We start from the raw sequence: 12763 nt of genomic DNA on the forward strand, positions 1-12763 counted from the left end.
AATAATACTTTATAAACAGCAAAAGGTTTTATTAACCGCAGGTGAATAAATTATACGTCATATCTCCTCACCATGCTTGCACAACGCATTATATAAATAAATACTGAACTTTTTTGTTATATTGCTATCGATGAAAACTATATATAATGATAATTATTGTTTTATTACCCAAACTTAATGTAGCCTCTTCGGCATTGACTCTTATAATCTGACTAATATTTTTTAAAAACACAAATACAGACAAAAACCAAACTCTTAAAGATCTGCTCTCCACCTATATCTAGTGAACATAGCCTGAGCGAGGTTTTGTGAGTTTGTTCATGCAGGAGACATCAGAGAGACGTGATGTCCTCAGATCAACACAGTCGTACTGAAAGTCACTCACAGGTGGTGATGGTCCTCACTTTGCTCACCCTCCCCAGGCCGGCCTGGTTCACTGTGTAAACGTAGCAGTCGTAGTTGGTGGAGGGCAGCAGGTCTCCCACCACAGCGCTGGTGTTGGTGGAGGTGAGATTGAGGACTTGCCCGGTGGTTTGAGAGAGCACCTTCAGGTAGTAGTTCTCCGCTGAGGGCACCTTCGTCCATTTGACAAAGATAGAAGTGCTCGACAGAGCCAGACCGGTTTCTATCTGCGATGTGTCGGGCACTAAAGGGAAAGAACAGGGGAGGAAACATTCAGCGTACAGAGGGAGTCTGAATGGAATATAACCTATAACCTTACATAGATCACACATCAAACACTTGACTATTCAAATAAGTTCTTAACATTTCATAAATATGTATATAATAATAATAATATATAATATATAATATGTATTTCACAATTTGACCTCTGAGGACAAATTAAATGTTGATGCTGCCACAACCAAAATAACAAAAGTGCCGATCACTGCCTTGTTTTGAGTCTTGTTACTACGATTTTGTGTAAATGTTGTGTTGAGCTCCTTCTTCTTTACCTGTCCACGCCAAAGTGTTATTCACACACACCACAAAGTAGAACTGGAAAACTTTGAGAGTCACAATGTACTGGGTTCCTGGTCTGAGACCCTGGACATCTCTCTCTGAAGCTGTGGCCGGCAGGGTCACTACCACCGGTGCAAAATTTGTATTGTTTTTCACCCGTAGATCCAAAAAATAGCTTGTTGCCTCGTTGCTTTTTTCCCATTTTACCAGAATGGATGAGGGGCCGGAGGATTTCGCTGAAGAAATCCTGCACCCTGGAAGAGATGGAAAAAGATGAGAGTGAAAACACAAATTTGTCACATTACAATGCAAAGATGTCATTTGTCATTAATGAATTCATAATTCAAAATCTATCCAACTAAATGCCTCAGTGAACTTACCTTCTGCACTATGAGGTATCTGTAAACAAGAAAAATAATAACATGAGTAACAAGGTGAAAATATCCTGATTCTGAATTAAACCCATTGATCAGAGTTCAACAAACACATCTCCAGATTTACCTGAGTCAGAGACACCAATGCTAAAGAAAAACCTATAGCTCCCCACAATCCCATCTTCGACATTGACTGCAGGATGACATTTAGTTTAGTATACAAGGGAGTCACATACAAAAGGTGTTCTGGATTCTTTTGAGCTTTTGCCCAGGGTGCATGAGAACCAATCAGTATTTCCCAAACGGGGACAGGCTGTCCCACCAATGGCCCCAAGGCAGTCAGAGCTGCCCTGAGAACACAAGAGGAGGGAGCAACAGAGGTATGGATGGAGAGATGGGTGGATGGATGAGAGTTTAGTGGATTTACCTGAAGTGAGGATGACAGAAAAGAGTCTCTCTTTCTCCTCTTCTCTCTCTGTCACGCCGTCGCTGTCTGGCCGCATGTTTGCAGAATCTTCAGCACTTCATTTTGCTCCTGCACTTGAATCAACACTTTCCAACATCACTGATAATTTCCTCAGTTACTATTATTTCAATATTTTAACACTTGAACGACTCGTCTTTGCTTTTTTTCCCCACACACAGTACTCCCAGTCATTTGAAATACACATATCATCTGACATTTGTCAGCAGCCCAAAGTTTAAAAGTACAGGAGACCCAGGATATGTTTTCATCCTTTTCCATCTTGTTTGTTTTTGTTGGATTGTATGATTGTGAACAAGATTACACAAAAGCTATTGGAGGGATAATTACGAAACTAGGATAAAAAGAATGCGGTATGGGTCACGGATGAACCTAATACATTTTGTTGTGGATCCACATCAGGGAATGGATCCAGGAATTGTTTTTATCACGTGAGAGATAGAGCTTTTGTTTGAATAATTCATGGATATAGTACATTTATGGGAACCTTTATCTGTGACTATGTGAAATTTGTTGCAGCTTAATTGAATGTAAGTTGCTGGGAGCCAGCTGTGATTGGTTCATGAGTTTAATATTTCATAAATCCATCTAATTTTCTCAGAATTGCTCAAACATCAAATACAAAGCCTCTTGTATTATTGGGGTCTGAAATGAAATCGAATATGTTTGTGATTTGTGTTGACTGTACTTTTTTAAATTGAAACAATGATATTCTACAATCTAATTTTAAACTATATCACCAAACTGTTGCCGTGACAATGGTGACAACAACAAAAGGACTTGAGAGGTTAAAAGAATGAGATGATCCACTTAACACTGTCACAGGTGTCTGACCAACTTTGATCTTATCGCAGCAATGCCTTGACTTTTGTATCCAGAGGCCACGGTTTACATGCAGCTGACCTAGTAACACAACTCCTACAGAGCAACATTGTGTTGCATAAAATCCGTCTGTTAATCATTCACTTATTGTCTCTGTCCATTTGTGTTTGTTCATGATTTGTCCACATTCCATGTCTTTATCTTTCCACCCCGTCCCACATCGGTAAATACAGTAAATATCAAAAATCCGAAGGCACGCACGATGATTCTGCATCAACTGTTTTAGATGGGTTTTTTTCTAATCCCTTTGACAATACATGAGAACACAGTGAATGACCTGAGCCGAGGAGATAAAGGCTTGGGAGGGGCCGCCCAAGTGCCGCTGAAACCAAAGTCAAGCGTGCAAACTTGGGAATTAGGACTTCATGTAAAAGGGATGCACTCAGAGAACACGTCAGGCTTTGAACTGTCAATAAAAACTTAAACTTAAAAGCTTTTAAAGATCTGGAGATATTTGTTTGTGGATTTACATGAAAAATGATGTAAATTTCCACCTACATAGACTGATCCCTGGTGCTGGCTAAATGTAGGCTACATGCTGGGCTGAAAGGGATCTTTTATCAGCGGAGAATAAAGGGCTATCACCTCCTAGGTGCTCACTGTGTATTACAAAAAAGGAAGTCAACATGAAAGTGGATACGGGCCATAAACCTGCCAGGAAACTTTAGCTCCCCTGCTTAAACAATGGAGCAATTTTGAAGCATGATGAATAAGGACAAGTGATGCGAACGCCTTGATATTTCATTGTATTTTCATGCGGCTGTGATACTGTCTTGAAGTAGACACTGTTACAGGTCACAGGTTTTGAACATGTAATGTAACAATGATGCAACTTCCCTCAAATCTCTCAAGTTATTTAAGTTGCTATTCGGTGTCACAGCTAAAAAAATCCTTTGGATCAGAACGATCTTAAAGATGAAAACGTCTCTGATACAGAAAAGTGGCCGCGGTGTCTTCGGCTGAATAGTGAACTCAACACTATAGTGGAATCATCAGTCAACATGGATTTGGTTTAAGACATCTGCGTTTTTAGTGACGCAGATGTCTGGATGATGATAAAAACAATAGTTAAATATGATAATAATGAGAACTTTATTTATGTAGCACATTTAAAACCAAGGTCAAGTGTTGTGGAAAAGCAATGAATAGAAATAAAAAGAAGAAGATGACATTACAAAGCCAAAAACAACAAAACTAAAATATAAGCTTCTTCATGATATTCTAATCTAATCATCTGGATGTAATAATAATAATAAGAATAAGAATAATAGATAATAATCAGTCACAAGGTAAACTTCAACAGTCTTTATTGAGGACTTGGGTTTGGGGAACAGTCAGATCAGAGGTTTTAAAGAGACGAAAGGCGAGATCAAAAAAACTGACAAACCAGCGAGGAACATAAAACAGGAAGTGCTTAAAAATGTGCAAATAGAGAAACATAACTTAACTCAAGGACTGGACGTTACAATAAACCCGACAATTTCATGAAACTCTGTCAGCGTCCCGCACGGATATTTACAGTATGTATGTCGATGTTTTCAGTGGAGAGGAGTCGTCGGATCAGATGATTATATTATCATCCTGTAACAATGACCCCGGCGATATTAAAGGTCAGAAACCTTCAATAAGGCCTCAGGTCAAACCTTGACACATTAAACATCCATTAAAAGTGGATGAGGGTTTGAACAGTGTCACATTATTGTTCTCGTCCCAAACCTTTTCCTGTGGTTGTATAATTATATAAAGTCTGTGTTTTCCCATGATGCATGTGTCTGACAGAGGTGCTGCAGTTGGATTCATGAATGTAGAAGAAACAATCCTGCTCTTTTCTACCATGACGTGTTACATAAGCTGCTGAGAGGTCTCCAGTTCTGGGTGGGGAGGTGAACGTGGAAATGTCGTTCTCTCTTTTTGTTTCAGTCGACTTCTCCCCACTGAGCTCCTCCACAGTATCACCACTGATAACCTACACTGTTGTCACTGCACTGGAGATAATACCAGCACCGTCCCTCCTGTCACAAGGGACGTCAGACAACTGAAACCGTGTGTTGTGAAGAGGAGGCAGGGTGACACATGTTTTTCTGTGAGGATTATGAAGGACCAGTGCAGAGGATCAGTCGGTGGAACTGGAAGATAATATTCATAATCATGTTTTTATTGCAGTGCACGGTGTACACACGTCAGCTGGGATTAACTCCAGCTCCTCCTGTGACCCTTACAGGAGAAGCAATGGAGATAACGGAGTCAGTTTCGGGAGCTGTAGCTCAGGAGGTATCTTGGGTCGGTTGTCCACTAACCAGTAGGTTGATAGTTTAAACCCCGGGTCCTCCAGTCCACATGTCAAAGTGTCCTTGGGTAAAACACCAACACTTTGAGTTATAGATAAAAGTAGAAAAGCTTTACATCAATACAGTTAATTTACCGTTGACCTGACATGGCACCAGAAAGAGAAGAAGAGGGGGGGGGGGGGGGGTGTTCAGTGCTTTCTGCGACCTCGTCACTAGGGGGCACTAGTGGTTGGCAGCGTCGCCTCACAGCAAAAAGGTTCTTAGTTTATGGGAAAGTGAGAAGAGGCGTCTGATCAGATTTCTCATTATCCTGGAACAATGGTCTCAGAGATGTTTGGTGAGAAAGGTTCAATAAGGCCTCAGGTCAAACTTTGACACCATCCAATAAAACTTCCACAGCTGATGACTGTGGTTTGAATCTGACTCTATTTTTTGTTTTCGTCCAAAATCTTTTTGTCCACATTGACATACATGTGCATGTGCTTGCCATGTAAAGAAAGGTGAGTACAGTCATGTGTAAAATATGAGTGGGGGTGCGGTGCTAACCCGCTGCTGCTGACAGAAACTGTATGAGTGAGTAAATGACAGATATCCAGCTGGGCCTGGCTGATGTGTGGACAGGCCTTGGTCAAGATTAAATCTGCTTCGTTATCTAACAACAGAAAACAAAAACTAATATATGTCCACGTGCAAAATTAAAAAAAACACATACATGATACTGGGAATTCTTTTATTACTAGAAATATGCATCAGGGCCAAACAACCACAGTGACACATACTCTGGCGTCTAACTTAGGGTTGTAGCGAAGATGTTTATTTTAATTTGGTCAGTTCTCAAATTAATCTTTAAAAAAAGGGGCAAACAGTTTCATGGCGGATGTAAAATGTTAGTTGAGTCACTGTTACTGTTCAATTAGATCATTTATTTCAATGTATATTTAGTTTAGTTTCTTTGTGGACTCAAAAATGAGAAGACTTTTTCACATCAACTTTCTTTCACCACTCATATTAAAGTTTACTTCTGTTGTTTTTTATGTCACAAACATTCACTTCGTCATCACTTTGTATCTTGGAGAACAGAAATATACGTTTATTCTGGAATAACTTCTATTTATTTTTCCGCCTGTCGCCATCGAGACGATCGAAGATGACGCTTGAGGAAGAGGAGGATGAAGAAGACGAAGGTGAGATGTCTATGTGTCGAGGCTGTAAAGACAAAACAACAACTTCAAGTCTTCTGCATTTTTATATTGTAAATATTTCACTGACTTTAACCTTCAATGTTCAGTCAACTACTGTGATTAGCATGTTTCCATCACTGGACGTGTGTTTTTATATTTACTCACCATGTGCTAGTCCACACTTCTCTTCCCTCTGTAAATCACTGAACACATTGAAGTGGTATTAGAAACAGAAAGCACAATATTCACAAGTACTAATTTTGGTGAAGGAAACTTTAAATAATCAAAGTTCTAAACAGTAAAGTACTCACCTGTGCCGAAGTTGTTGTCTGAGCAAGTTACTGCAAGAGACGATGACAACAATTCAGAAAAACTGTTCCTCTTTGCTGCTGTTGTTAAATTATATAATCGTTGTTATAAATAAATAAATACCAATTAAAGTCAATTCAATTAAAACCTCCAGCTGTGTTTTCTTTTATATCATAAAACATTGTGATTAAAAAAAATCTCACCAGTCGAACCTGAGTCCTAACTTTATAAAAAAAAAAAAAAAAAATCAACTTCAAAAGGTGTGAACATTTTCCCCGTCACGTGACGTCACAGTGAGCTTCATACCTGAGTAGATCCTCTGAGCACAGAACAGCACTCTGCTGCCCTCTGCTGCGAGCGGAGCCACCACCACGTGGTAGACGTCTCCACACTGGACGTTGCCAACATCACAGCTGCTCTCCCCAGGAGATGCGGAGCAGGTGTAGTTGTTGCTGCCTCCCACCATCTCTGCCACGTGGCCGCGGCTGCTGCCTGAGCCGCGCCAGTACAACCGCATAGAGCTTCCTGCCATCCTGTACAGCCTGACCCCTGAGGGACAGCACGCACCTGTACGAGAGACAGACAGAGGGGGGGGGGGGGGGGGTGAAGTCCCTGGTCTGTTGAGGCCTTGTTACCTCAAACAAGATGTTGGTGAATAACTGACGCAAAGATTCTGTTTGCAATCATTTAAATCTGTTTGTCTCTGCGTCTCATTGGTTGAAGACGTCCTCACTCACTGGACGAGAAGCCCTCATAGGTGCAGTTGGCCTTGCGCCCGCTGTGGCTGAACGCCTCCATGGTGACGGTGTAGTTTGTGCCGCAGGTGATGCATCCCATGAGGCAGTGCGAGTCCTGCGTGTGGCAGCGGGCGTGGCCACGCGGCGATGTCAGAGAGGTGATGAAGGAGTTAGCCCCTTTGGCGTGAGACCAGGTGACGTTGGTCATGGCCTGGGTCACCTGGGCCACCGTCAGATTCACCGGGCAACAAGGCTCTGGAACAGAAGAAGAAGAAGAAGAAGGAGTGACACATATGAAGATGTACATTCTGTCAACGATCTCGACAGAAGCTGATAACGTCAGGAAACATCAACACAGATGAGCAGCAGTGTTGAGCTTCAGTCCTCTCACCTGTCTCCAGAGTTTCGTAGTAGCTGGGTAAACTCCTCCCTGTGACGCCGTGTGCGACCACACTGACCTCAAATGTGGAGCCACAGGGCAGGTCGGTGATGTCGCAGCTGTTTCCAGTGGTGGTGCAGGTGCGTGTGCCGTCGTCTCCCATCGCACTGACGGTGTAATTGGCGGCTCTGTTGTTCGCTGTCCAGCTGACACCGACGCAGGAGGAGTTTTTCACACTCAGCATCGTGTTCATGGGCGTGCAAGGAGCTGGAGGGGAGGAGGAGAGGAGGAGGAGAGGAGGAGTTAAAGGCTGACAGCTACTGTGAAGTTTGTGATAAGACAAGAATTGTATTGACGTTCTCCACCTGTGTCTTTGGTGTGAGCTTTGCATCCACGGTTGCACCCGCTGAGGTCGTTGCAGGGGGTCACCACCACGCTGTAGGCACTGTCACAGCTGAGGTCAGAGAGGGCGCACACAGGTGCAGTGTCGTTGCACAGGATGACCTCTGAACCGTCCGCAGCCCGGGTCTCGTACACCTCCGCCCCCCGGGAAGCTGTCCACGTGATCTCCAGAGTGTCTGTGCTCACCGCAGAGACGGATACAGCCTCTGGACAACAGGGCGCTGAGGGACACAGGTGATGCACAGGTGAACACACATGAAACATATGATGATGATGATGATGATGAAGACATGTCCCCTCTGCTGCTACTTACAGGTGGTGTAGTTGAAGCTCTCTCCTGGAGGACTGGTGCCGGCCTGGTTGAAGGCGTGCACAGACATCAGGTAGGTGTAGCCGCACTGGCAGTGGAAGGTGCAGTTGCTGCTGCTGGTGTTGCAGATCTCCTCCACATCATCACCTCTCTTGATGAAGGCCATGTAGCCTTCAGCATGAGGCACCGTGCTCCAGGTCAGCGAGCAGTTTCCAGACTCCTCCAGGGCCAAAGACTCTGGTGGACAGGGGACTGAGAGGACAGACAGCAGGGAGTTCAGTCTCCATTTTATATTCAATTTGTGTCAATAGATCCATTTCATCTAAATCTTACACACTGAACCTTTAATGTTTTATTCTCTTTCCATTGACTGACTTCTATAACTTTCTTTAACATAAAAATTAGGACGTATGTTCACAGAACGTTTTTCTTTTCTCACCATAATCACAAACTATGGATTTCAACTTTCTACATTTTGTGTGACGCATGTGATAGAAATATAAATGTTTTCCCCCCTGACTGTTTATTTGTTGCTTGGTTGGATTTTAAATAAGATTACGTATAAACCGAAGAACAGATTCTTACAGAACGGACTCAGAGTGAATCTCTGCTACTTACAGGTGATGAAGACTTCGGGGTGGGACGGGTGGCTGGGCCCGGCCGGGTTGGAGGCCGTGACCTGGATGGTGTGAACCTCTCCACAGTTCACTGGAGACAGGATGCAGGAGCTGGATGAAGAGTTACACGTGAGGTTCCGGTCGCTCGTCACCAGATACTCGACGGGTGCGTAGACCTCCGGATCAGCTGCCCAGGACACCGAGAGCTCGGACACACCGTTACCCAGCACCACAGAGACGTTGACAGCAGAGGGTGTTGGAGGTCCTGTTAAATGACAGAAGACAGTGATGCTGTAGGAACGTACAGGTCCACCCACTGTGCATCTGGACACTGGTTACAAGTCAATTTATAAATGTAATTATGTTTGTTATTATTATGTGTTTTCCCCTGAATATTTCCTCCATGTTTTTGAAATATCAGAAGAAGAGTGTCCCATGAAGGGATGGGACAAATGCACTGGCATGACATATCATATTTTTATGAATATATGAACATCTTTTTCTAAATATTCGTGGAGTTATTTCTCAGCGGCTCCTTACGTGTTGTCTGGTTGATGTACAGACTGCCCTCTCCCTTGCGGCCCTCAGCGTCCCAGGCGTGAACCCCGGTGATGTAGAGCGAGCCGGCGTCCAGGTCAGAAATGGTCAGATTGGTGCTGGAGGTGTTGTGCTTCATGTTGGTGCTTGAATTAAACTTGTACACGGACAGAGTGTACTGGACGGCGTGAGCGACCGGAGCCCAGGATACAGTGATGCTGTCGTTGCTGAGCGAGGAGGTGGAGGGCTGAGGAGGAGGCAAAACTGTGGAGGAGAGGAGAATTATTTTAATAGTTATATTTTCATTTTTCAATTATTATGTATGGATTTTCTTTTTATTTCTCTCTAAATGCTTCTGTGTGTTGTCATGATGCCTTTTTTATATCTTATGTCAATTCTGTTGAACAAATAATTCTTTTATAATTTGAATGTATGATGTAATAACGTTTAATCTAACATATTAAAACAACTTAAATCATCAAGGTTTGTCTTTGTTATCTCAAATAAAACCACATGTTAATGTGTCGGTGATTTACAACAACTGAGAGAGAGCGACCCTGAGGGAAAATCAAACAGCGAGCAAACAAATGGTGAATCTGTTTGTCGAAATGTTTTTTTTTAGCTTGTGAGGATCAGATGTTCCCCTGGAGGAGGCAGCGGAGGTGAGAGGTGACTTCTTTGTGCTTGTGATGAGGTCAGCTCTTTGTGTGTCTGTCTCACAGGGGTCAGGTGTAGTTATCACCGACACAGGAGAGACCCTGAGGGATGCTGGTGAGTTTCTTCTCTTAGACAAACCTTGGTTTTGCACAAACACTGAGAGTGCATGTGCCTGAGGATGCGTATATGTGTTCACTCACATGTACATGGTGGGGGGGGGGGGGGACAATGGGACAGATCAGTTAACGACTGGGGGCATGAGGAGTGATGACAAAAGGGTCCAGTGTCGCTCAGTGAATGTGTGACACACAAATGATCCCTCTGGTGATATTTTAACTGAATTCATGTCTGAACTGGCTGAAAGGAAAAATACAAAAGTCAACATCAACATCTTACTTGTCTTTGCAGTCACAGACGGAGACGGCTGGCTGCGGCCTCCTGTGTTCACCGCCATGATGCTGAGCGTGTACTCGGTGTACGGAGTCAGCGCCTGGATCTCAGCGGGGGAGGACGACACCGCGTCTTCTCTGTAGAAACCAGCGGAGTTCTGGACACGTACGATGTAGTGAGTGGCGCTGGAGCATGGGGTGAACTCCACCATCAACGTCCTGCTGTCCTTCGGCTTCACTGCGTGGATGGGATCCATCATCTCAGGAGCTAAAATGGAATTTAAAACAAAAAGTTTGTTCAAGATGCAGTTAAACACACACACAACTGCAGAATAGATATTTATTCTATCTATCTATCTATCTATCTATCTATCTATCTATCTATCTATCTATCTATCTATCTATCCATCCATCCATCCATACATCCATCCATTCATCCATCCATCTATTCAGCTATCCATCCATCCATCTATCTATCTATCCATCCATCCATCCATTCATCCATCCATCTATTCACCTATCCATCCATCCATCTATCTATCTATCTATCTATCCATCTATCCATCCATCCATTCATCTATCTATCTATCCATCCATCTATTCATCTATCCATCCATCTATCTATCTATCTATCCATCCATTCATCCATCCATCTATTCACCTATCCATTCATCCATCCATCCATCCATCCAGTGTGTCTCCTCTCACCTGTTGATGACTCGACTGTTGCTTGGTCCAGTAATTGTTGATTTTGGTCCTGAGCCTCGATAGAAAAGACATATTTGATGTTTGGGGACAGAGAGTTGATGGAGCCCATCACAGTGTTTGGGCCAAACAGTGAGAAAGCGATTATGTTGGTGGGTGAACTTTTGGAGGCGACATTGATCTTGTACGAGCTCGCTCCCGAGACCCTGGTCCATCTGAGGATCGCAGTCTTGGATGTTACAGAGAACACGGACAACTGGGGACCTGAAGAGAGCAACGCAAGACATGGAAATTATACTTCATCAATCTCAAACTCAGAACAATTAATGTGGTACTTTTACTTTTACTTGAGTACATTTTTGTCCGTGTATTGGTACTTTTAAGTAAAATAAATTTCCTCCACCAGTGATGATACAGTTGTGGGATTGTTCTTCCTCATATGAGACAGTGAGAAGATATTTACGAGTGGAATTAATGTTAAAAGAGCAAAACAGTACCTGATGCTGTCACAGCCTGCAAACACAGAAAAGAAAATAGACTTATTCAAACAATCCAAGTTATTACTAACAAGTTAATCACTTTCAATGTGAATCTTTAATTTCTTTGCCTTCTTCACTTTTCCTCGCAAATTTTCAGTGTCTGCATTTGAAATGAATAAATAAACAAAGCGTCGTTACCTGTAAGTAAATGCCCAACAAGACAAACATGGTCAGCCACTTCATGACGCCCATTCTTCACGTCTGTAACTGGAAACACTTTCACCTTCACGGCTTCTCGAAGATTTTCTATTGTACAATTGATTCACTCTTTTCTGTTTTGCCTTTTCTTGTCTGTGTCGGGTTGACATACCTGCAGCTGGCTCCTCCCACTGGTTGGAAATGTCCAATCGTAGAGGAGCGGAGATGTACCTTGGCGGACAGGTGCAGGGTGAATAGCATGAGAAGGAACCACCTGCAGCTATGGGCATGTTATACTATACTCAAGGATGTAGTCAAGGAAAAAGAAGAGTGACAGGAAGAGGGGATCAGGAGTTCCCCTGGCTAGAGGCTTTAAAACACACACAGGAATAATAGAAATAGAAGCATATTGCTCTAAGCGATGGAGGGAAATTTTACTAAAATTCCGAAGAAGAAGGTAGTGTTTCACATTAAAACACTTCTGCAGGCGCTGGATCACAACAAAACTGTGAAACTGTACCGTCAGACACTAGAAGCAAGAAGTCAATTCGGTAAGGAGCTGATAAAAACAGAAAGATATATAAAACAACACTATAGAAAAACATATTATATCTGATATATAATAAATCAGTCAAATCTAAAGCTTGAATCAAACCATTAAAGAAATTACTACAAAATGTTAGACGACAGGAACAGAGGCAAAGATTTGGACATGTTTTACAAAGTAAAATCACAAGCTGAACTTCTTCATTTATATCTCAAGACTAGGACTAAATATTACATTTTTAGATTGAGTGAAATTCATTCTTGTTTCTTATTTTATAGAAATAGAAATGTAGAGCATTAACTCCTTTAAGCCCTAAAGCAAAGTC

At 42.7% G+C, this 12763-nt stretch overlaps 2 protein-coding genes across 2 annotated transcripts in view; both read right to left on the minus strand.

The window, feature by feature from the left end:
- The window catches only part of LOC109644441 (uncharacterized), a 30099-nt gene extending 28503 nt beyond the window's left edge, over window positions 1–1596 (minus strand). Inside the window, exons 1-4 of the mRNA XM_069520365.1 lie at window positions 1465–1596; window positions 1344–1362; window positions 957–1217; window positions 386–646 (exon numbers count right to left, since the gene is read on the minus strand). Coding sequence (XP_069376466.1) covers window positions 386–646; window positions 957–1217; window positions 1344–1362; window positions 1465–1527 — 604 coding nt within the window. The 5' untranslated portion in view covers window positions 1528–1596. The remainder of the gene's footprint in view (window positions 1–385; window positions 647–956; window positions 1218–1343; window positions 1363–1464) is intronic.
- A 4111-nt stretch (window positions 1597–5707) lies between these two features.
- LOC109641705 (fibronectin type III domain-containing protein 7-like) lies at window positions 5708–12116 on the minus strand. The gene is made up of 15 exons (XM_020106235.2): window positions 12064–12116; window positions 11892–11960; window positions 11712–11727; window positions 11218–11478; window positions 10517–10777; window positions 9467–9727; window positions 8928–9191; window positions 8313–8561; window positions 7963–8220; window positions 7610–7864; window positions 7219–7473; window positions 6788–7048; window positions 6484–6513; window positions 6338–6375; window positions 5708–6197 (listed from the first exon to the last, which is right to left on the minus strand). Exons 2-14 carry the CDS (start codon window positions 11943–11945, stop codon window positions 6344–6346), a joined length of 2457 nt encoding a protein of 818 aa, XP_019961794.2. The 5' UTR covers window positions 11946–11960; window positions 12064–12116; the 3' UTR covers window positions 5708–6197; window positions 6338–6343.
- Window positions 12117–12763: the final 647 nt, after the last annotated feature.

This window comes from Paralichthys olivaceus, chromosome 3, assembly GCF_024713975.1.
Source record: "Paralichthys olivaceus isolate ysfri-2021 chromosome 3, ASM2471397v2, whole genome shotgun sequence".
Taxonomy (NCBI): Eukaryota; Metazoa; Chordata; class Actinopteri; order Pleuronectiformes; family Paralichthyidae; genus Paralichthys; species Paralichthys olivaceus.